Source organism: Periplaneta americana, chromosome 8, assembly GCF_040183065.1.
Source record: "Periplaneta americana isolate PAMFEO1 chromosome 8, P.americana_PAMFEO1_priV1, whole genome shotgun sequence".
Lineage (NCBI taxonomy): Eukaryota > Metazoa > Arthropoda > Insecta > Blattodea > Blattidae > Periplaneta > Periplaneta americana.
This window is the reverse complement of record NC_091124.1, coordinates 139,933,451-139,959,355: the sequence shown is the minus strand read 5'-3', so window position 1 is coordinate 139,959,355 and position 25,905 is coordinate 139,933,451. Positions and strand designations below refer to the sequence as shown.

At 34.3% G+C, this 25,905-nt stretch overlaps 1 protein-coding gene across 5 annotated transcripts in view; it reads left to right on the top strand.

Annotated features, from left to right (window-relative positions):
• LOC138705106 (blood vessel epicardial substance-like) overlaps nucleotides 1-25,905 on the top strand; it is a 902,265-nt gene that overhangs the window by 825,109 nt on the left and 51,251 nt on the right. For 4 of the 5 annotated variants that reach the window (XM_069833734.1, XM_069833733.1, XM_069833732.1 and 1 more), the window contains exon 5: nucleotides 1,034-1,174. In XM_069833734.1, coding sequence (XP_069689835.1) covers nucleotides 1,034-1,174 — 141 coding nt within the window. Of the gene's footprint in view, nucleotides 1-1,033; nucleotides 1,175-20,315; nucleotides 24,199-25,905 lie in introns of those variants that run through there. The other variant, XM_069833736.1, reaches the window with a different exon arrangement.

Below are 25,905 nucleotides of genomic sequence, written 5' to 3'. Positions count from 1 at the left end.
CATATATTTTTTTTTGAGGTGGGCAGGGCATGTAGCACGTATGGGCGAATCCAGAAATGCATATAGAGTGTCAGTTGGGAGACTGGAGGGAAAAAGACCTTTGGGGAGACCGAGACGTAGATGGGAGGATAATATTAAAATGGATTTAAGTGAGGTGGGATATGATGATGGAGACTGGATTAATCTTGCTCAGGATAGGGACCAATGGCAGGCTTATGTGAGAGCAGCAATGAACCTCTGGGTTCCTTAAAAGCTAGTAAGTAAGTATATATATATATATATATATATATCAGTGGTGTAAATGCATTCATTAGATTAACGTTTATAATATTATAATTTGTAATTTTGTATTGTATGTGATCATTAACACTGAATCTCAGGACTTTGTAAAACTCTATTTCAACGTTATTTAGACAAAAAAAATCGTTGGTATAGACTAAGAATCGAACCTGCTCTCTCCTACACATCACGTAGAAGCCTTAGAAGTCTTATTGTCTGAGCTATTGAAATGACACGAAAACTTTCCTTTCTGTGCGGAATGTCGGTCTAGTCATGACGGTCTAATGTCAATTTAACTACATGATTTATGTATACATTTATCTATTATTTACGTCACATTACATATTTTTTGCAGCTTTTGAAGTGAATTTCGGAACGATGCTAGTAACAAACCAAATAGCCTGAATTTAAGTAACTCAGTATTTTTTATCTTATGTATCAGTGCTCTGGTCTCCAATCATGCGCAGTGTCTTACATCTGATACTTAGGAATATTCAATTGTCTCATTCTTTTCTTGAGGAACTGTACATCTACGTTACTTTTAAAATACTTTCATTATTCACTTCAGAATATTAACTTAATATTTTGACTTGTTGAAGAGAGAATATAATGTTTTTAGTAATTGAAAGGAATTATATTTATAGTTCATACAGTTCTCTTTTACAGTAAAAAATATTTTGCTCCTTCACATTCCATTACTGATTTCATTTCCTTAGGTAAATAGGTAATATCTCATTTTTTTTTTTCAATGCAGGTGTCAATCACTGCCATGGAAGAATCTAGAGTGTTAATCTGGCACCGAGACAAGTTGAAACTTACTATCATCACCGATCAGTTCCTTCAGGCTGTGTTCGACCACATCTTGGGAAGAGATGTGGTAAAAAAACTTATGCAGGTAATTTTATTTTTCACTCTTCGAGCCACTTGTGATATAATCAGTTATACGACTGATTCACAGTTATCAACACTGCACATCTGCTGGCCTTCCCACTTCTTTTCTCTAGTTTAAAAATTAATTTAATTTCTTTCTTCCAAGATCTCTATTTGCAATAAGCTTATTAAGAGTACGTTATTTGTTTGCTTTCCTGTGACTTATTTGCTACTTAAACAAAGTATTCCAACTTAGAGAATACTATAGCTTTTACTGTCTCTAATTTATATTTATTGATATAAGTCTACTGACACATAATGTCAAGTTCTAGTGATATTAAGTTGTGTTTCTTGAATTTATTTTAGAAGTATAATTATAACTGGATAATTTGTGTTTGTGGAGTAAATAATAGCCTATATTACTTTATAAACAAAGATTATAATTTCGATTGACAAAACTTCATAATATACTACTTATACTTAACAAAAGTCATATAATACATATTCCGAAGATATACTACTTGTTACGAAGACCTTTTCTCATTATCGTCATTATCTTTGCTAACTGTGGGTGTGGGCAATACTAATAATTCTTAAGCTGGAATAGACGAACAAAACAAAAAGAGAGGAAGAGGGGGGTGAGAAAGATGATTTATTTATTTATTTTTATTTATTTATTCATTTATTTATTTTTACTTATTTAGTTAGTTATTTTTGTTCGCTTTGCTCGTTTTGTTCTCAATTTGTTTGTTTCAAATACCGTATGTACAGTAGAACCCTGCTTTTACATTACTGCTATTTACGTTTCTCTGCCATTTACACTATTATTTTTCGGTCCCTTCAATTTTCATATGTTCATAATGTTATTTATATAAACCTCGCATTTACGTTAGCATAATTTCAATTTCCAATAATTTATTCCACTGCGAGCAGACACAAAATGCCGTTTCAAATGCTAGGGAGCTAAATGGCACGTTTGTTATCTAGCAGATGCGCTTGGATCATGAATTTCAATATATTATTTTAATGTACCGAAGTACATATGATGTTGCCATGCAGATATTCTGCGTCATCGTATGATGAAAGAGTAGTGGAACGGAGAAAAATTCTCTCTGGCACCGGGATTTGAACCCGGGTTTTCAGCTCTACGTGCTGAGCTTTATCCATTAAGCCACACCGGATTCCCATCCCGGTGTCGGATCGAATCCTCTCAGTTTAAGTTACAGTAGTTAGTGTGGCTTAGTGGATAAAGCATCAGCACGTAGAACTGAAAACCGGGTTCAAATCCTGGTGCCGGAGAGAATTTTTCTCCGTTCCATTACACTTTCATCGTATAAATTTCAATGTCGTCAACATTGTACTTTCACAGCCAATGGTAATACTGATTTCATTCCATGGAAGTTTTAGCGAATTTGTTATATGTGCGTTTGCCAACCTGCATATTTATAAATACAATAAAGCATTACTGATACGTACGCGTCGTCGTATTTTTACGCTGTTGTACGTGATTTAAATGAGTATTTATATCGCATTACTAGTGTAATAAGTTTTTTTTTACAGTACCGGTATTGAGTGTGATGGCGAAGAAGGAAAGGAAAAGCTTCTCAATCGAAGAGAAGATTAATATACTACTTCAGAAAGTCGACACTTTTTTGGGACCACATGTTGCTTTGGCAAAGTAGTTGGAGATATTGATCTCGACGATCAACATCATTGTTAAGTCTCGAGAGACAATTGAAAGAAGTGCAACTGATTGTGGACTGAATTCGAAGAAGATGAAATAAGTTAGATATTCAAAATATGATGAAATGGATATTTTGAAAAAATTATTCCAGACGGCAAGGATATCGAACATACCAATTAGTCGCATTGTTTTGCGTGAGAAAGCTTTAAAAGTGGCAGACATGCTAGGCATTGAGAACTTTGTTGCTTCTAATGGCTGAATAAATCACTTCAAGAAACGGTAAAATGTTGTATATAGGGCAGTATGTGGCGAATCTAACAGTGTGGAACAAAATACAAATATGTGGTGGTGGTGGTGGCGGCGGCGACAGCGGCGGCGGCGGTGGTGGCGGTGGCGGTGGCGGTGGCGGTGGCGGTGGTGGTGGTGGTGGTGGTGGTGGTGGTGATGGTGGTGGTGGTGGTGGTGGTGGTGGTGATGGTGGTGGTGGTGGTGGTCCCACAAGTGCAGAGGCAGTTGAGTTTTAGGAACACTGCGGAAATATCTTTCTGCTGCCAATGGTGATGACAGAATTTTTGAGAATCTGTATGAATTCGAAAAACAGAGTCATTACTAAAGCAAAAATAAAAAAAAAAAAACAAAATATCAGACTTCTTCACAAGAAAAAACTAGTATAAAAATGTAAATTCATTCTCTGTGTGAGTTTGTATCAAATAAATATAATGTTGTAGTTTTGAAATACTAATAACACTAAACTGTTTCCCTCAATTTACACTTTTCCTCAAATTATACCATTTTTTGCTAGTCCCTTGAAAAGTGTAAAAGAGGAGTTCTACTGTATTTAGGCCTATACTAAAAGACAGGTTATGAACCGACTAAACCGGAAGCAATGTTCTGTTGCTCTCTTTCTGAGCTCTGTTGCCACATAGTGGCGTGAGATTTAAAGCGTGTCAGCGTTTGTCACCGATATGTTTAAAATAACTACAGTATATAGTTCTCGATAACACTAGCAACAATATTAGTAATTAAAATTACTGTTTTTAAGAAAGCACGAGCTAATGACGCTGGTACAAAATGCGACTCGTAATGCACGTGGTACTACAAATGAACTGGGAAGTTTGGCTACATTGTCTCTGTGATTCCGTTGCCAGATATTCGTTAGCAGACGACATTTTCACGCGAGGTCCAATAAAAAGCTCCGTTCTCCTTTTCCCCTCCAACCCCCCACACTCAATGTGTCATCACTGCACAGGCTACCCCTCTAACCCAAGCTTTCCTCTCGCCCTCCCAACTACTTCCTGTTTAGTCTGTTCATAACCTGGCTTTTAGTATAGTGTAGGTGTCTATGCATGTGTTTGCAAAAATGATAGATAAACTGTGGAGATGTATATCTACTTTCTTATATCATATTTCACTTATGGGAAATAAATAGGTAAACAACTATAACTGAAGTATTTTATATTTTATACACTCTTGACAAATAAAATTCTAGAGCAGTTCCAGTACCGGTACTATTCAATTTGTTTAAAATTCTTTTCTGTTCTTTTCATCACTTCATTGCTGCTGAATAAACTCGGAAATTGAATTTTCTGTTTTTATTCTGCATCCCAGAACAGAAGCCAAGAACTTTCTTCTTGCAGTACCGTACATTAGAAGTGAGCTAATTTATTAAAGTTGTTAGCATAATCTTTCTACCTTATTTTGCTGAGCTTCTTTTTCTCTTTGCACATTGTAAAATATGTTATACCTGCATTTCTCCACAATAGGCATGATGTGCAACTATGCGAGTTCTATAAAATGTCTCTATAGGTAATCCTGACTGCTAAGATTACTGAAGTTCTCTGTAAATGTCCATCTTGACAAATTCATTGCAAGAGATTTTATTATTAAGGTTCATGTTTATCATTTCCAATTCGAAATTTGCAATTCTTCCTTCTTGACTTTCTCATCAACTAACTTACTGAAAATATAATTAATTAAACCAGTAAATAAGTAAATAAAATGTATCATATGTGGCTGCTGTATTAGGAAATTGCAAAATTGTACTTTTACTATTTTATCTTCATGAAGTGATGAATGATGATGAAAACTAGCTAAGTAGTAAATATTCTAATGGATAATTCTAATTCGAGTTAAATATTTTGCATAACTTTAAGGTTCTCAGAATGATCAGAAAAAATACGGGACACTCAGCACTGATTTTAAAAATTGAGCTTTGGTCTATACAGAATGTTTTAAAACAGGTAGTAAAAAATTTAGAGATGAGAAGTAAAAACGAAGATAAGCAAAAAAGTTCCAGTAATCATGGGTCCGCAAAATAATAGTTTACGAGATAATCCATTTTTTTGCTGGTTGGAGCCATCAGCGAACCGAGTGCCTGGATACAGTAAAGCAGCAACATTCATGCTTCATATGTATGCCCATACTTTTCTCATCCCATTTCCTTCTAAGTGTAAATGTGAGATGATATCTAAACAGACGATATGATGAACAGTGGATAGGTAGAGGAAGACCTGTACCTAGTTCACTGGATTTAAATCCTTTGGATTTTTATGTGTGGAGTTATGTAAAAGCCTAGTTTACACAACAGACATCACCACCTGAAGAATTGCAGCATCGGATTGGAGATGTCTTCCGCAAATGAAGAATGACCCAGGATTGCTCGAGCACGTTCTTGGGTCTTTGCGGAGAAGTCTAGACAGAAGCATTCAAATGCACGGTCAGCATTTTGAATATGTGCTATAAAAAAAAAATGCAAGCTGACGAGAGATCTTCAAGATGCCGTCCTCACCACCATTATAAAATTTTCTGTAGCGATATTTCGTCAGCATCTTTATGGCGTACATTCAATTTAAATTATACTTGGTTCTATTTTTTTTTCTTATGTCTTAATCACTTTTGTCTGAAACCTGTTTATATAATTTCTCATTTAAAATTTTATTGTTAGCTATTCTGTGTCGCAGGGCAAACCCAAAATATTGGGTCATACCAAAAAATTAAATTATATGTTCATACTGTGCTGTACCTTACTTGTCCACAAACTTTACTGTTATTCAAACAAAGAGTTTTTTTTTTTTTGTGTGTGTGTGTGTGCAATAACATTTCTGCAGTGTTGGAAGCCAAAATTATGAATTTTACTGTCTCGTGATTGATAACTGATTTTATTGGAATTAGCGGGCCTAACTTGCACAAAATGGCATTATCTCGTAAATGGACCCATGCTTACTGGAACTTTTTTGCTTCTCTTTGTATTTACTTCTCATCCCTAAATTTTTTATGATCACTTTTGAAACAACCTGTATTTTCCATCGCACTTATCCATGTAGTCTTTGATCAGATTAAAACAATAAAATTAAATCATATTAAATGTGAAGAAAATTAATTGAAAATATACTCCTTATAAAATAGGTTCACCTGAGAATGCTTACAAATGACTCTTAGAGAACCTGGAGGTTCATTGCCGCTCTCACATAAGCTGTCGGTCCCTATCCTGAGCAAGATTAATCCAGTCCCTGCCATCATATCAAACTCCCTCAAATCTATTTTAATATTATCCGCCCATCTACGTTTCGGCCTTCTCAAAGGTCTTTCTCAGTTCTCCCAACTAACACTTTATACGCATTTCTGGATTCACCCATTAGTGATACATGTCTTGCCCATCTCAAACCTCTAGATTTGATGTTCCTAATTATGTTAGGTGAAGAATGCAATGGTTGTAGTTCTGTGTTGCGTAACCTTCTTCATTATCCTGTACCTTTATCCCTCTTAGCCCCACATATTTTCCTAAGAACCTTATTCTCGAATACCTTTAACCTCTGTTCCTCTCTCAAAGTAAGAGTTCAAGTTGCACAATGATACAGAACAACCGGTATTATAACTGTTTTATAAATTCTAAATTTCAGTTTTCTGAAAACAAACCAGAAGACAAAAGCTTCTCAACCGAATAATAGCAAACATTTCTCATATTTATTCTGCATTTAATTTCCTGTCGAGTGTCATTTATATTTGTTACTGTTGCTCCAAGATATTTCAATTTTCCCATCTCATCAAAGGATAAATTGCCAATTTTTATATTTCCATTTCGTACAATGTTGTGATCACGAGACATAATCATAGACTTTGTCTTTTCGGGATTTACTTCCAAACCTATCTCTTTTCTTGCTTCAAGTAAAATTCTCTTGTTTTCGCTAATATTTTGTGGATTTTCTCCTAACACATTCACTTCATCCGCATAAACAAGCAGCTGATGTAACCCATCCAATTTCAAACCCTCTTTGTTTTCCTGGACTTTCCTACTGGCATATTCTAGAGCAAAGTTAAAAAGTAAAGGTAATATTATGTCTAAAACCACATTGCTGATTCTCAATAATATCATCTACATATGAGTTAACACTAGTCCCACACCATGTTGCATTGTGGTCTAAGGCATTCTGCCTAGGACTCGTGTTACGGAATGTGCGCTGGTTCAAGTCCTCATGGAGGAAGAAATTTTCTCATGAAATTTCGGCCAGTGTATGTGATCGCTGCCCACCCAGCATCGTGATGCACTTGGGGAGCTATGATTCTGGTTTCGAAAACCAGCTATAATGGATGGGGGGATCATCGTGCTAACCCAGAGTACCTCCATTCTGGTTGGATGATCGTCCACCTCTGCTTCGGCATGTGGATGTGAGGCCAGCAGTTGGCTGGTCGGTCTTGGCCCTTCATGGGCTGTAGCACCACGGATTTATTTATTATGGATTTAACACTGTTATAGTAAATCAGTCACTCACAGCCTACAATACTTTTCTGAAAAATTAACTTCTTGTAACAGTTGTTTGTTCTGATGCATTAAATCATGAAATGTGACACAGTTTTCACTGAACATTGATTTTATTGTATTTATACTGTATGCGACTTGATTTCTCATCAGTTCACAGTGAGTTCATGTGGTAGAACAATCTTTCAATACTTGCATTATGTACTCATACAAATAATGAACTCTATCACTTTTTCTTTTAAATGTTAGGCCTATTCATCAGCACATTTAAACAGAGCCACCCAGACTAATTAATCTAAATGTTTTCCTATCTTCTTTGGAATTGAGAAAATTTTTCACAATTTACAATCTCAACAAGTGAGATTCAACAGTGTAAAATCTGGTAACAGTTTGCTTCATAATATGAACTGTTTTAAGGATATTGTATACATGTTACCTCCAATGTTGCCAACAATGATGTGGACTGATATTTATAATAAAATAGCTGTTGGTATTCTCACTTTTGTTTTTTTAGTCACTAATTCTAAATATGGGACAAAAACATAATCTGAAGACAAGGGTAGCCTCTGTTTGGGAACCCTACATAACTTTATTTTTCAACTTGGGTTGAAATATGATAGCATTTAAATTCCTTTTTTACTGTAAGAGAAAAAAATTTGTGGAAAATGTGTCCATCAATAAAAGTAATTCATTGTTAATCATTTTTGTTAGATCTTTTCAGTCATATAAAATAATTGTTTTATAAGCCTATCTCTTAATAATTTGTGTCTATTGGAAGGAGACAAAGATGCCCAACATGGTGCTTTTCTTTTTGTTAACTGATGAAATGTTCGAATGACGTGTTGTTAGGGAAAGTCATTACATCAGGGGCGGCTTTCGAAGAGGGGCTGCGGAGCTGCAGCACCCCCAGACATTTGTGGCTCTTGTCTCGTTTTATGGTGTGAAATACATTTATTATACAGTCTTTATTTAGCGGCTCGAATTAAAAAAAAATTCGCTCTCAATGACATCCACGCAATCGTTAGTGAAGTCACTTCCTCCCCTGGTGCTGCCAGAGCGAAACCAGAGACAAGGACTATAGGGTGAAGCCACTTCCTCCCCTGGACCTGCCAATCTCGTCTCGGATGCTTTGCGCGTTAGTTTTACCCCTCCTCCCTACTGCCCCGTGCAGAGTTTCCAGGCGCTGCAAAAATTTGCAACAGTTTGTCAGTAGCGCGCAGTTTTTCTTTAATGTTGTGAGTATAACAAGTGCAACAATGTTTAATTCTGTACAATATTTACAGTGTATTCAGTTCAGTACCTTAACAATTCAGGAGAAATGTGGAATTAAGTGCCCATTAGTTGAATCTCATAATGGAAAGAGCCGCTAAACAAAATACAAAGGCTCGCATATTTTTTGCTGATTTATCCAGTAGCCCTGCTTTCTTCTCTCGATCTCCACACAGTCTGTATTAGATTAATGTGTTTCAAAGACAATTCCATCAGCTGGGGCAACAAGATGGATTTAAAATAAGAACAGTAAATGTTGTTCATGAGAAGAAGGAGCCATTGCTAGAATGTTTTCAAACCATAATGGAATCTAAAACATCTAACATCAGAATAAATGAGGCAAGTGCCCTGGTGCGTACTCTTGAATATCCTGAATTCAATTTCTGGCTCAGTTATTTTTTTCATTTATTGATGTATCATATATATATATATATATATATATATATATATATATATATATATATATATTATACAACCAACTACAACATCGCCAGTTAGATATTTCTAAGGTTCAAATCTGCATATAAAAATTAAATTATGGTTTATTTAACGACACTCGTAATTGCAGGGATTATATCAGCGTCGCCGGTGTGCCGGAATTTTGTCTGCAGGATTCTTTTAAATGCCAGTAAATCTACTAACATGAGCCTGTCTCATTTAAACACAAGTTACAAGATAAGGCGCGTGGAACTAACCTTTAAATAAAGTAAGTTGCTTGGTTTATTTTTGTATGCAGCCCCCCTTAATTCAAAACCCACGAGCCGCCACTGCATTACATAAATGCACAATTCAAATAATTATTTCATAATGGACTGTATCACATTATTCACAATTCAACGAGATACTTCCATTTTCCCAACGAGAATAATAGTATTATTCCAATAAAGAATTTCTGGTATTTATATTTAAATATTTTGCAGGCATAGAAAAGAATATCGCTCCCCTCCCCCACCTCCCACAAATAATTTATAAGCAGCCATTATACAGGTCATGTTTAGTTTAAATTAGTTTTAAATTAAATGTTACAATTCAGAAAACAAATTACTGGAATCAAAATACATCCATCTTACTTGTGAATTAAGATTTCCTTCGTACTTCCTTCACAGAGAAAGTATTGTTATGTCATCGATCTGACGAAGCACATCAGACTCGATGCCAAGAAATGTATTCAGACTTATTCATTGTTGAAACAAAATTGATTTGTGAAAGCCAGGCTGTAGGCTAGTTTATTTTTAAGCATTGGCTGTTGGTGATACAATTATTACAAGTATTTCTTACTTCGATAGAACGTATAAAGTAAATTGAAAAATAATCTCCAACTCTTTGCGAAATAAACCTTTCATTATCGAATTATATTATAGTGTACCGGTACATGCTGGAAAGTGATTAAATAGTATTGTTGACGATATACAGAGTGGCGCAGACAAAAGTAGCCCGTGTAAGTATAGAGTAAATACAGAAGCGAAATGCTGAAAAGGACTCACCTTTCATAGAAGATGTTGAAAATGGCTCCCTATCAAACACAGCTGTGCACGTCTAATTCGGAAACTTGTTCTGAAAATTTTGCGGGTTTCCTTAATTGAACCTATCTCACATACGCTTCTACAATTTCCACTCTTTCTTGTATCGAGTAGGCCTAAGTCATTTTGCAGAATGCGAACAGACACGTGTAATTCGACTGATGACTGATGAAATACTGACAGAATGCCAACAATCGATTATTATTGTATAAAATTGTCCATTGTTGTAGCTGTTTACTCATTTCATTATGATACGATATGGTAGAAGATAATGGAATTTCAAACAGTCAAAATATCGCATTAGCATTCAAACGGGAGGTGGGCTACTTTTATCTGCACTACCCAGTATATTGGAAATGTAATTGAGAGTTGTGGATACTATTCATAGCGATAAATAAGAAACACATTCAAAATGATTTTCAACAATGTTTAAATTGTTTAAACAAGCAGTTAAATTTAAGCAGTTTCATACTGGTATTACAATATAATTATGCAGCTGCACACTTTCCTTTTACTTTCGCCGCGATCGCGACAATGCGACTTCCACAAGATGTTCAAGAACAAATTTCAGAAAAAATTTACCAACAAGTGTTTCAAAAACAAATTTCAGTGTAAAATGAAAATGAAATAAAAAAAAGGGAAATAAAAAAGGAAGAAAGACAGAGAGAGAGAAAATGCCCCCCCCCCCCACTGGAAATTGCCGCGTTGCCTAGGTTTAAGGCCCGTTACACACTTGAAGAGATCTCGCTAGCGAGAAATGTGTTGTGAGGAAGAGGTGAAGAGCCTTCCTCCACACGCTTAGCGAGTTCTCACTATCACAGATCACATCACCAGAGAACCACGCTATGTTCGTCTATGCACTGCCTTCATGCAGAGAGAATTTTTCTGATTATATAGTAATCGCTAGGGACCGGATTTTTATGTAATTACATATTATATTCCTTTTAATCTAACTGTATATAAATAACAAATCTTTGCGAATCTTGTAATTATTACCATTAATATATTAAAATTTGATATGACATATTTTTACATATTTACCCCACATTACATATTATGGCTTGGTATTACAGAAATCTACATATTTAGGGGTTTTTATTCATTTTTACTTCTTTAAAAGGAAAAAGAAAACTTCTGCTGGGGAAGTTTGCAATTTGAAATACACAGATTTAAAAAGCCTTTTTACCTACCCGAGAAAGGATATATTTCGGGGCGAAACAGAACATCTTAGTTCCAGGAAGTAAAAGAGGCACTCACCCCTTACCGCCCACTGTAAATATGAGTGAACAAAAGGCAACCTTACTCATACAGCTACTTTGTATTGTAAAAATCAAGAAGGGAATAATTCCATACGCTTAAGCGGACGACATAGTAGTAGGGTCTAAAGACCTTACAAAGTTACAAGAAACAATAAACATCATGGTAAAATGATGCAATAAAAACAAATTTGATAAAAATGTGGCCAAAACAAATGATGATACTCAGAAATGGCGGAGGAGTACCAGAAACAGTAGAAATCGTCATGAAGAACAGAAAATTGAAAACTGTACCAGATTACAAATACAATACAAACCAGCGCAGATATTAAATATTTTCATGATTTTATATATTTTGGTACATATTCAGCTTGTTTTTCTTACATAAATATGTACATATTTCACACCTTGATATTACATAATAATCCGGTCCCTAGTAATCACTCATTGGGGAAATATTACAGGTTATGTATTTACGTATATTGTCGTATTTAAATGTATAACCTATAAGTATATTGTCGTACTTTACAAATTATGTCCGAACGCTACTATGTTGAATCTGAATCTTTAGGATGAGGAAATGGAGTTGTAACAACATATTTTGTTAATGAAAAGAAAAAGTAGGGGAGACCCGGGCAAAACGAATAACCCGGGTAAAGAGAATAATGCCTATTTCTTCCAAACGCCAACAGGTAGTGCTTTCTGCTATGTTGGGGAAGAATCCCAACCAGATTTTGCTGCTGGAAGTAACTTTTCGTCATTCTAGCTAGTGAGAGAAGGAGTCAGTGTGCGTTTGAAGAAAATTGACTGTTTTCTTAAAATGTTTCAAGGTAAGATAAACATAAGTACAACATACAACGCTGCAGAAACTTTTTGGTATGTGATATTAATATATAGGCGATACGATTACTTCTAAAGTGCTGTACTTACGAAGAAGATTATTGACGTTTATGTTTGTATAACCTTAAATGAAAAGCGAAATGGCGTCTGCGGGCAAAGTGAATAGGACAAAGTGGATAACTTATCCGCTTTGCCCTGCCACCTTTATTTGACTACATAAGTGTTAGCTGTATTTTTATATGTATTTGTCTATTGTAATAAAGCGTGTTAGATAATTTTACATAGTGGAGGCATTAAGTCACAATAATTAAATTATAAATCAGCAACACTGATCTTAATTTTTACTTGAAAAGGTCGTAATGTGTTTTTAGATGGTTTAATTTTTCAAATGGAAGACGGAACAAGCCAAATGGTCTGAAGAAGCCATGAAGAAAGCACTTGAAGAAATGAAATGTTTCAATCAGTGGTTCTGCTATCTGGCCATACACCCATGATGTGTTTGTTGAGGAATATTTTGCTCCAGATCAACTTATAGATCGTCCACTTGAGAAAGAAATCAGCGAAACGACAGTTGGCTGAGATTTAACAAATTCTGCGGTGCCAGATTCTTCAGCAGCTGAAGAAACAGTTGATGCTCACCCAGAATCAACCACCTCTGTGATGTCGGCATCTTCAAAGATTGACGAAATATTCAATCAGTTACACTCAGATTTTCAGTTTCAGTTACACCAAAACCCTCAACATCGTCAGCAGGAGAACCCAAGTCACTTCTTTTGATTTAGACCAGTGCCGAAAGTGGATAATTGAATGATACGAGCTAAACGAAAAAAATGTCAGCGCTCTGAAATTCTTATATCTATACCAATTAAAAACGTTGAAAGAGATGTAACTTATGGGCAGGAGCAAAAACAGAAGAAATCCAGTCTTCAGTGCCAGTGAAACATCGACTTGTTCAAATTTGTATTTTTTACTAATCTAACGTGCTGTAAAGGGCTGTAATAACATTTCTTATCGTCTAATATGACTCATTAACATCGTGCTTATGTGTTGATTTAATTTTATTATCAGTGAACAAAAATTAAATAGAAATGTGAAAATGGTATAGGGATATTCACTTTGCCCAGGCTAATTTTTCTCTTTGCCCGGGTACCCGGGCAAAGCGAATAATTAACTGTATTTTTTTTCTCAAATCATATCACTGTCCGTAGGTACAGGAAACGAATTGCTGTTTTTTTTTAGATATGTGGACAACATGTGTCACAACCATTGTCATGACGTTTTTAGTTCGGGAGCACCAAAATGTAGCCTGTGGCATTGTTTAGTCTTAGCTTATCCGCTTTGCCCGGGTTTCCCCTAGGCCTAAAATTAAAGCCAGAAATATTTGGAAATCACATTGTATCTCACGAAGATAAGGCTGAGTTTCTGTCACTAATTTCGATTTGGATGATACGTTTCAGGTTGAATAGACCTCAGTTTTTTGCCATTCATGATATGATAGAGGATTCTTTGCTATGTTCTGATTAAAATTATGTAATCTGTTAAGACATATAGATACATTATTTCAAGTACCGGTATTATAATTAGTAGCCTACTATTAACTCTCATAAAAATAAAATATACCCTATTTATTTTCAGATCATCTGATATTTGTCTCCAGATTTCTTCTTTAAGTTACGTGTTTTTATAGTTTTAATCCCGCGTATCTTATAAATAGGCCTATGGGTGACATCATACAAGTTCGATGGCAATTATCAGCCATCTTTCCTCATCTATACTAATAATAAATCTGTAGCCAAAATTTTTCTGGTAATTTTCGATTTTCCAAAAATAATTGGTGTTAACATGTATAATTAACCATCCTGAAACCGAGAATCGCTTTTTTGAAATTTTTGTTTGTATGTATGTCTGTCTGTCTGGATGTTTGTTACCGTTTCACGCAATAATGGCTGAACGGATTTCGATGAAAATTGGAATATAAATTAAGTTCGTTGTAACTTAAATTTTAGGCTATATGACATTCAAAATACATTATTTAAAAGGGGGGTTATAAGGGGGCCTGAATTAAATAAATCGAAATATCTCGCTTATTATTGATTTTTGTGAAATATGTTACATAACAAAAGTTTCTTTAAAAATGATTTCCGATAAGTTTTATTCTTTGAAAATGTTTGATAGAACTGATATTTAATTAGATAAATGAGTTTTAAAATTAAAATACAATCCCATCTAAGGCGGCGTAATGAAATGAAAACAAATGACTTAGTCTATAAGGGGCCTTGGACAACAACAATCGAAAGCTATGAAACATAACCTACAGAGAATGTTTCTGTGTTTGTATGAAATAATATCGGAAGCTAAATTAACCGATTTGTATAATTAATTATTATTTCACCATTGGAAAGTGTAGTTTCTCTAGATGGACATAATGCTATAATGTTATTACAGTAACGTCTGAGTGAATCGAGAGCAGGTAAGATTAAAATAGCTTCTTATGCACAGAAAACTTTATAGGCTATTCTGTACATTTGTTTCATGTATTTCTTAAAATAATGTTTATGTACACATTCATTTTCATCTCAGAGAATTAACGAACGAGAGTATATTGATTTAGTATGCAGTAATAGTACGTTAGCTTAGCAATCCATTATTTTATAATTCACAATTTAACTATGCTCAATTGAATCGTGTTAAAATACATAAAATATATATGCAATAAATGCAGTGCAAAAAAAAAATTGCGTAATGAGCCAAGCAGATTATGTTGCGCTGTTGAAAAATTTGTTCCTCCTGAGATTCAAGAGCCCCCACAACAAATTAAAAACTTACTTATCAGAGTACATCCGTTATCAACACACTTTTTATATAATATAATATAATATAATATAATATAATATAATATAATATAATATAATATATACTAATAATAAATCTGTAGCCAAAATTTTTCTGGTAATTTTCGCTTTTCCAAAAACAATTGGTGTTAACATGTATAATTATTCATCATGAGACCGAAAATCGCTTTTTTGACATTTTTGTTTGTATGTCTGTCTGTCTGTCTGTCTGAATGTTTGTTACCTTTTCACTCGATAATGGCTGAACGGATTTCGATGGAAACTGGAATATAAATTAAGTTCGTTGTAACTTAGATTTTAGGCTATACAGTATGACATTCAAAATACTTTATTTAAAGGAGCCTGAATTAAATAAATCGAAATATCTCGCTTATTATTGCTTTTTGTGAAAAATGTTACATAACAAAAGTTTCTTTAAAAATGATTTCCGATAAGTTTTATTCTATGCAAAATTTTGATAGGACTGATATTTAAGGATATACAAGATTTTTAAAATAACAATACAATACATTTTCACCGCCGCCTCAGATTAAAGCGTTGTTGTTCCTGCGGTAACTCTTATGTGCAAAATATGAAATTTTTGAGTAGGAAGGAAAATCACATTTATTCATCCCATGGCAATGGTACATAGGAGATCGTGAATTCTTACATTTTCGAAAGAAATAAATATAATTGAATCGGTCAGTAGAATAAGGAGCGAAGTCCAGAGAAGTAAATTTTTCAGGAGACGAAAAAAACATCACATCTCCTAAATTATTAGACCAACACTAACAAAAATTTGCACAGCTGTAGGTCATAGTGCACCACTCTGACTGATAATGAACACTCACGTATGAATTTAATAGTATGGGTAATAAATAGGATGATAAGTGGTGGACTTCGGTCCTTATTACATTGTTTTACTACGCAAGTGTAAAAGACAAGCACAATAATCTGAAATAGTGAATTTTATTTATTGAATGAGTTGTATTTTCAGAATATACACATCACTTGAGCTAATTGTCTAGAAAAAAAAAGGATATGACACCAATATGATTAATAATAATACTTACAATAAAGAAACTATTTCAGTGTAATGAGAAACTGCCTTCTGTCCTTAGTCACTGCCAACATTCTGAGTTCTGCTAACTTCCTCACCCTTAATACTCTGCAAGTACTGCTGTGCATTCTCTCATAGATATTTCAGGAATTTAGATACATAAATGGGAGGAGTGATAGAAGGAGGAAAAAGAATAAAGTGTATAAGATTTGCTGATGATATGGTGTTGTTAGCAGAAGAGAAGATGATACTAAGGGATATGCTGCTGGAGCTAAATGACAGCTGTGAGCAGTATGGGATGAAGATAAATGCTGACAAGACGAAGACCATGGTCATATGAAGAAAAGTAAAGAAGGTAAACTTGCAAATTCTAAATGAGGCAGTAGAGCAAGTGTCCACTTCAGATACTTGGTATGTACTATAAGCAGTAACATGAGCTGCTGCCAAAAAGTGAAAAGGAGATTAGCAATGGCAAAGAAAGCTTTTTATGGAAAAAGGAGCATCTTCTGCGAACCTCTGGAGAAAGAACTAAGGAAGAAACTATTGAAGTGCTTTGTGTGGAGTGTATGGGGCAGAAACATGGACATTACGACGAAGTCAAGAGAAGCGACTAGAAGTATTTGGATATGGAAAAGGATGGAGCTTGTGAAATGGATAGAGAGAATAAGAAACGAAGCTGTGTTGGAAAGAATGAGTGAAGAAAGAATGATGCTGAAACTGATCAGAAAGAGAAAAGTAATTGGCTGGTTCTGAAAGATGCTCTGGAAGGAATGGTAAACGGGAGAAGAGTTTGGGGCAGAGACGACATTAAGATATATGGGTCATATGAAGAGACAAAGAGGAAGGCAGAAGATAGGAAAGACTGGAGAATGCTGGGTTTGCAGTGAAAGACCTGCCCTTGGGCAGAACACTACGAATGAATGAGTGAATAGATACATCACGGACCTTTGCACTTTTAACAGGTAACTGCCCATGATACAGCTGTGGTACATTGAGGTTGGGAGTCATGTTATTCTTAAGGAGACGGAAGTTGCTCATGACCATTCCGCTCATTACTTTGCGACCTCTACCTGGTGTTTGTGCAAATAATGGTATGGGAAAATCTTATATTTTGATACCTGAAACACTTCATCATTTTGAGATGCGTTTTTCTTGAAGAACTGTGTGAAATACCCATCAAAGTCTTTGAAAACAGTGTGTGTCATTTCAACAACTTGTAAGTGACGTTTAACAAGTTCAATCCATTCACTTGGGATATCCACTTTTCCACCTGCAGCACCTCTATGAGACACTCTCCAAATCATACTCGTAGCTCAGCCAATACAATAATGTCCGAAGTGCCGGACATCGGGCCTTGTTCCATGGATTGAAATTTTTAAGCCGCTGTAATATAATAACAGGCATGGATATCGGTCATTTTAATAGTGCATAATGTGCGCCTTGCCTTTAAGAGTAAATTGCACTCAAAAAACCATTTTCGGAAAAACTTGGACTTCGGCCCTTATTCCACTGACCGCTTCAATGCTGTATCACTATTTAAGTTATTTGAAGGGTTCAGAACCATAGTGGGCCAAGCGCCATTTACTGAAAACGTAGAAAACAATAATTAAAATTAAGTTATTACCATAATTCAATGGAAACATATAGCAAGTAATATAAAGTTTACACATTAAAACTAAATGATATGTCAATCTTAATTAAACTATGGTTGCATGTAATAACAAATAAGAAACATGTTAAAGGAATTGTCATTGCACCAAATGAGTGCTCTCTGGACCAAAATGATTGCATTTTAATTATTTAAATATAATTTAAATTAAGTAACATATTAAACGATTTATCCTTCTATCAAACATGAATGTTCCCTGGATCAAACTCCCTATTTTAATTATGTAATTACTTTATATTTATTTCTAACAGGTGCAGCCGAGCGCAGGGGTATGGCTAGTTTTCAATAAAACAATACAATTCATCGCCACCTGTGATATCTTTTTCTACATCCAATCCTCATAAAGAGTATAAATGTCAAATATCTTTGATAAATGTGTCAAGAAAATTCGCTGAGCTACCGATTTCAGCAAGAAACTCGCTCGAGGTTATCGCCTCGAACGAGAATCTCTTCCAGTGTGTGGATGTCCATATTATCAGTCTTTGAATTTTCTCGCAAAACATTTCTTGCTAGCGAAATCTCTTCAAGTGTGCAACAGGCCTAAATCCGGCATTGATCCTACCTTGTTTGTAAATCATGAGGCAGGTTTTTTTTTTAACATTATGCTTTTTATAGTTTCTATTTTTGACAGCAATATAATCATTTACTCATTGACACAGATGCGGCTCATGCTATGGTTCAGTGGTTTATTGAACCCGCTATAATTTTCTTTTTAAAAAATCTTATTCTCTTCCACTCGTAAAAACCGAGAATATATGTTTTAATGTTAATATGCATACCAAAATTTGGTTGAGTTCTGCTCATATTGATGTGCAAGTTACTTGCCAAGTAGGAATCATTAAAAGTAGAATTGAACACACTGATGACTGGTTTTAGTGAAGGAGTGAGGGGTGTTATACACAGTGAAGTCACTACAACTTGTAGCGATGGCAAAGGCAGAAATGAAAATTCCTACTGGACCTCTGGATGGCTATCGCACCCCCCTCCTCTTTCTACCGAGTTCCTCTCTTTCTTTCCTCACCCCTATAACTGAGGATGTTATTTTGTTGTGATTATGTTATTTCGGTACTTATTTTATCATGATTGTGGTGAATATTTCGTGGAAATATGGTTCGGTTTGGATTAATATTTCGTGAAAATATGAGTTAGGATATGGCACACAAAATATTATGTACAACATGTACTGTATAAATTCAGTTATTAATTTTAATTGCAGAAAATTTCTTGATGCTTTCAATATTATGAATATTAAATTACATGAATAAATGTTTTTCTTGAAAAGTAGGCTTATTTAAAGAAAAGTATTGATTAGTATTTTGATCAATCCACAAACCGGAGCAAGTTGAATCTGATCCTACGCAGCAAATTTGACACCACTTTAGAGCACTTGACTAGCCTGCTCTTGAATATAAAGACTGAGATTAGTTTCAACATTTGAACATGACAAACAGACTTGTCGATCAGATAAAATAGCTTTATATTATGTCGAAAATTCTCTTTTACTAGCAATGTTTCAGACAGAAAACCATGGCATTCGAAGACTTTTGAAGCAAAACTGTTGTGATCCTCGCAGTGATTTCTTATTACTCTGTGGAGTACATCCTTTATCACTGAATTGGATTCTCCTCGGCTGATTCAAAGAACTTGTAAATTAGAACTAGTATCCAACCTCTTCAGTCTCAGCAAAGACACTGTAGGATCGTTGTTTTTAGCCGACTCAGAGCTTCAGAAGACAGCCAAATTCAATTTTTTATTTTATTTAAAAGGATTGTCTGTTTTTGCAAGTAGGTATTTCGTGAAAAAAAATGTTTTCAAGTACCTACTCATTTCGTGACTATAAGGCTATTTCGTTGAAATCATTGCATTTCGCGGTTAAATGCCACTTATTTTCTAGATTACCTTCGTGAGATGTGTTTTTTTTTTTTGCGAATAAAATTAAGTTTTCAAACATTTCGCATATGTCGTTAATTGCAAAAAAAAAAAAAATCACACCCCTACCTAGGGCCTACACATTCCGCATTCCAAAACTTCAGTTGTGCAGTGTATTTAAGATAACTTTAATAATGCAAAAATCATTAATTTTTCCGAATTATTTGAACCTCCAATACAATTGGTCACGAGTCGCCAGTGCATTGACATTATGCTGTGATGTAGTACTTATTTCAGTATTGTACAAATAATCATCACTATGATGCTTTACATGGTTGCTTAAAAATGCATACACATACACATAGGTTACATAAACTCTTTAGTCTTAACATCATACCTTCTTTATTTTCAGATGCCAGTAGTTGGTTCTTCTAGTGATGAGGATTTTGCAGTTTTGGTCTGGTCTTAGTGCTAATTTATTTTGTGTATTAAGTTTTTGTGGTTGTGGTTTCTGCTTGTTGTGCCCTACTAAATTTGACTCTGCATGAAAAAATAACCTCATTGCGATAAAGGAGTAATCATTGCTCAAAAAGCGCAACTATTGAACTACAGTTATTACTTTGGTACACTGTACTTTTTATATAAATGGTAAATGTTTATTTCCTTTGTCAAATAATGTGACAACTTGCATGACTCCATTTTCTTTCGGTGCCTGATATCTACTGTACTTTAAGGTAGTTTATACTTACACACCATGAAATCTAGTGTTATAATATTTTACTAATGTGTGTTAATAAGTGTACATGGAATTTTCAGACATATGAGTAGATTTTCAATTTGATAACTTTGAATTTTACCGTTTATATTTAACCAAAGGCCTAAATATGTGAGAGCATATGTATTACGATCAGTGAGTCTTATGTAACGAAAGCAATCGTTTCAAGAGATGAGATTGAAAAATATATTTGAAAATAATGTGCCCTGAATGAAATTCTGAAAAAAAAAAAGTTTGCTTTTATCTTCTACAAAATATTATTACGATATATAAACAGCAGAGAAAATTGTGTGACATTGTACAAATTACCGGTATCCAATGTCCTTCATATTTTACGAAAGTTATTTCCTGTGGCTTTTTAATATTATATACCAATACAGTGTCAACCAGTGAGAACTTAGCGAGATGTTTTTGTCAGGGATAACCCATAAATAATTATTTAACTCATAATCATAATAATTATCCATCAGAATCATCCTCATTTTCATTCTCACCACCACCACCACCACCACTACCACCACCACCACCAATTCATTCTTCTCTTCATAACGATCACATCACCACCACAGTCACATCATCACCATTTTGAAGTACTGGTAGTGACTTCACAAAAGAAAGCGTATAGTAAGTAATATTTAACATTTAAAACAAAGAATTAGTTATAGTACTTATTAAATGATCATTAGTACTAAACAGACACAAGTATTCCCAATAAAACCCATCACATACACGAAGCTTAATTTCTATGTCTAGAAACAATTTTTAGAAGAATCACGCTAGTAAGTTGTTTCCCCTTATCCTAATAATTACGAACAAATTCCTACTGTTAGAGTGTATGTACTGATTGATGACATATTAGCAAAAGAAATATTTTCACATGGTAGAAATAAATTTCATTTTATTCTCTTGGGAACTAAACTAAATATTCAAAAGGGATGCATTCTTCACTATACCTTTGCATAAACCACAATACTGATTAGTGGAATATGTAGCTAATCGGTGATGTATTATGCATTGGACGGGAAAAGGAACTGGTCACCCTACCCCATTATCTCTTGGCCTAGTTGTCTCATGAGTGATGCCTTATTGGTGTTATTTAAGAGGTTCAAACCTGTCTTCAACAACAAACTACAATAATATTGTTTTCATCAGTGCGTTAACAAATCATAAACGTGTAAAATATATTTTTATTTTTCACCACATGTTTGAACAGATTTGTATTATTAATTAACTTATTTACTAATTTCAGTCAGTATTGTCATTTAATTAAATATATAGTATGACTTCACTTACAATGACTTACCTTATGTTTAACTTATGTAGAAAACATTAAAAAAATAAGAAAATAGAATGTTCTTTTCTGTGTGTATGTTTAAAAGAGCTTGCCAACGAAGTGGTCACTGAAGAAAGAACAGTTCAATTTTTTTATTCTTCTTTTATATATTAAGAGTTAATCTTCTTAACTTGTATTTATTAAATATACAGAGTATTTGAAAAGTATGGGTACAAAGTACAAGGGTGATTAGAGGTCAACAAAAAAGGCAAAAAATTCTAATAAACATAGGTCCAGAAATCAACTGTTTTAGAGATATGATGTCATCACTATGGCCACCAGCTGTACATTTGCAACCTTATTTATTACCTGACATACTTAATGGTCGTGCGTGCCTCCATTTTTCCAAAATAAGCTATGCAGTCTGGATGATGTACCTCTTTGGGAAAGGCAGCTGTTGTGGTACATGCATGATGGAGCACCAGGTCACTTTCATTTAAATGTTCGAGAAGTCTTAAACACAAGCTTTCACAATAGATCAATCGACCTTGGCTTAGGTACCGATACCATGACCTCCCGGTTCCCTAACTTCAATCCTCTAGATTTTTTGTTTGAGGATATTTGAAATGTATTGTGTATTCCAGTCCTGTTGACAATGTTAACGAACTCCAGGAACATATTGTCAATTTTCTTGAAAAAGGAGAGACGGTCTAGCAAGTAGGCTACATGCTGTAAATTTTCTATTAGAATTGAGTAAATATTGTAGTTTAATGTTGATGTGTTATAATTGGAAGATTGATGCCATAGTTGCTGAAAATTAATAATAAACTGATAATAACAACTGAAATTCATTAATTACAAATGAAGGAATCTAATGACTGCATCTTTGAGAATTAGGGCTACTGCACACGTAAGACAGAAGTCATAAGACTGTTTAGTCTCATACGACTGTTTACGACTGTTTAATCATTGGCACAAGGTCCTTTATAACATATGGAGATGCACACACTGTTATGACAGGACAACAACACGAGAACAGTGGTTTAGTCGTACGTGTATGCATGCTCAGGGACTGAACTGTCATGTCGTTTATAAGCTACATGCTTCACATCATGATGATGACAGGACAGTCCACCAACAATTAAAAATTAAATCTTACCTGTGCTCTAGCCCTAAAGATTCAATTTAGGTTGATTTTATTTGACTTTCTTATATCTTTGTTATTGATGGTAGAAGGCTGTCCTTTTGTGGTAATGAAGTAACAATAGAAACAAAAGGGAATTGCAGAAAGAAACTTTGGGAAATATAGTAATGTTGATGTGCAAGTTGTGCCTTTTATCCTTTCCTTATAAACATGAAAAAGACAGATCTTGAGTGTTATCATGTAAACACATTTTGAGTAACCTTTTATTTGTTATGCTATGTATAAGATTATTGCTCATGATTATATCTTACATTCTTGTATAAAGCAGTGCATTATAGTTATGGGTTATGTAAATTATTGGTCACTAATAAATAATTAAAATTAAGTAACTAAAGACTTTAAAATAACGATTTAATTTTTTTAACATTTGTTATTTCTCTTCATATGGACCATTTCTCTGAAATCAAATTATTTAATTTCTCAGACAGAAATAGACAGTGGGATCATAAAACTTAAAAACAACTATCGTCAGATTCGTTTGTAATTTGAAACTTTACGTTTGATGTTCGCATTACGATTCATTTAGTATAAACTAATAAATGTTAATATGATTGTTACTTTATTAAATTTATAAATGTTGGTATAGTTGAAACAACATTAAAATAATTAACTTGCATTTTAATGTTCAAAATTAATGGTTTGTAATTGAAATGTAATTAATAATAAATAATGCTACAGGACGTATATATGAGTGTTTCAAAACAATTTGTTACCATTACGAGAATTGTGACATCCATTTTGATTTACGATTTATGTATTTTCTATGCCGTATTTAGTAAAATGTTTTGAAAGGATTGTATTAGTAGTTATAAACCTAGGCATGTTTCTCCTTTGTTCCAATTTCCTAGCACCTACTGTACATCCATTCTGTAATCGATTTCATTAAATAAGAGTCGAGAAAGATGACATTACGAGATTCATGAAAGTAGAAAAGAATTAATACATTATAACATCATGGAAGCATTTCAGAAAAGCTATAGTTACTGTATTAATACTCCAATTGAAAAATGGAATAGATTAATAAAAACGCAATATACCGGCCCTTTTAAGATTTATAACTGGAAATCGAAATTTGTCATAGACGTTAATTTTTTTATACACTGAATTTCAATACAGTGTGTCCCATACTTTTAGAACATTCCCATAACTAGCATATTTAGTGTAGATATCAAAAAATAATTTTCTATTTAAGTTATAGGGTTGACCAAAGCCTACCATTTGCAGTTATTAGCAATTACACAGGCTATTAAAGAAATTCGTAGTAATATAAAGTTATGCTTTTTGAACGGGAAAATCCTATATTTAATTCCACAAATTTGTTGCACTCTTCATCCTGATTTGTATGATATAAGTATGAAGTACAGTACTGTACCGTAGTTTTGTAATCAGTCATTAACAATACAAAAACAATTTAAAGGTAATGTGTACATTTTTAGCTATTTCATGAACAAATCTTTGAAAAAGGAATTTCAATACAGTCATTGAAATTGCTTCCCCTATTCTGCAAGACACATTTCAAAATTCTTCTATGTGTGTGCTCTTGTAACAATATGCAGTACTTATGAAGGAATACGTCTGCATGCCTTCAGAATCCTGTTTTGCATACTGTCTATATTTTCTGGCTATGTATTGCAGACCTCTGATTTTAAGTGTCCCAAAAAAGAAATCCGTTACCAGTATTCTTTGTTTTCTTATACTGTAACCATGAACACTACGATGCGTGAAACAGTCTTTTGCTAGTGTATCCAATGAGAAGTGAGCAATGTAGTGCTGACAATATTCATCATAGACATTCCCTTCCATACAGTCTACAGTAAACAAAGACGAGTATTTTCCCTGGACCAAAAAGGCAGGAGTGAGGATTGTGACAAGGGTAGAGTGGATTAGATGAGGGGATAGTTGTGATACGAGGTGACTTTGTTCTCCATCGACAGTGATACAACTTTTCAAACATTGACAACATTACTTCTAAAACTTCTGCTAGAGCTGGCTCTAATAGAATGTGTATCACACACCAATCAGAACACTTTCGAGGATTACTCTTTCCAGTTCGCTTATAATTTTTCTATAAAAGAAAATGTGAAAATGTACTTTTTAGGGTGGGCAGGCAGGTCACACCCATTACTAGAGGAAGGATCTCTCTCAAGACAATCCAGGTAATCTCCTACATGCATTCTATGCTCGGATATTGGCTTCCTTTATTATGGTGTAAGAAATCGAAGTGTATCTAATGGTGTCATATCTGGAGAGCATTCTGGACATCTTGGTCCACTGGTTCCAATTCATCTTTGTGCTGCATTGTGTGTTGGTGTACCATCCTCCTGAAAGAAATCTGTCTTGAAGAGGTAATTCTGACAAAAAGTCAACCAGAAAATTCTAAATAAACTATAGATATTAGAGAGCTGCAGAATAGGATTTAGAATCGGTTTATATTTGACAGGTCAGAAAACATCCGTCAAGGTCGAGCATCCTACCGAATGTTCGACCTTCAAGCAGTGATCCCTAATGTTTTGCAGATACTCCAAACGGTAAGCTTTGGTCAACGCTATAACATAAGTACACAAGAAAAATACAAAAGGCGGTTTTAGATACACTAAACTACACTAATTATAGGAGTGTCCAAAGCTTATGAGACAGAGAGAGAGCGTGTGTGTGTGTGTGCATGTGTGTTTTTATATTCTTGGCCTTATGACATAGTACAATAAAATATTTTTTTTATTAGAAAGTGTCTTACATAGCTTATACAACAA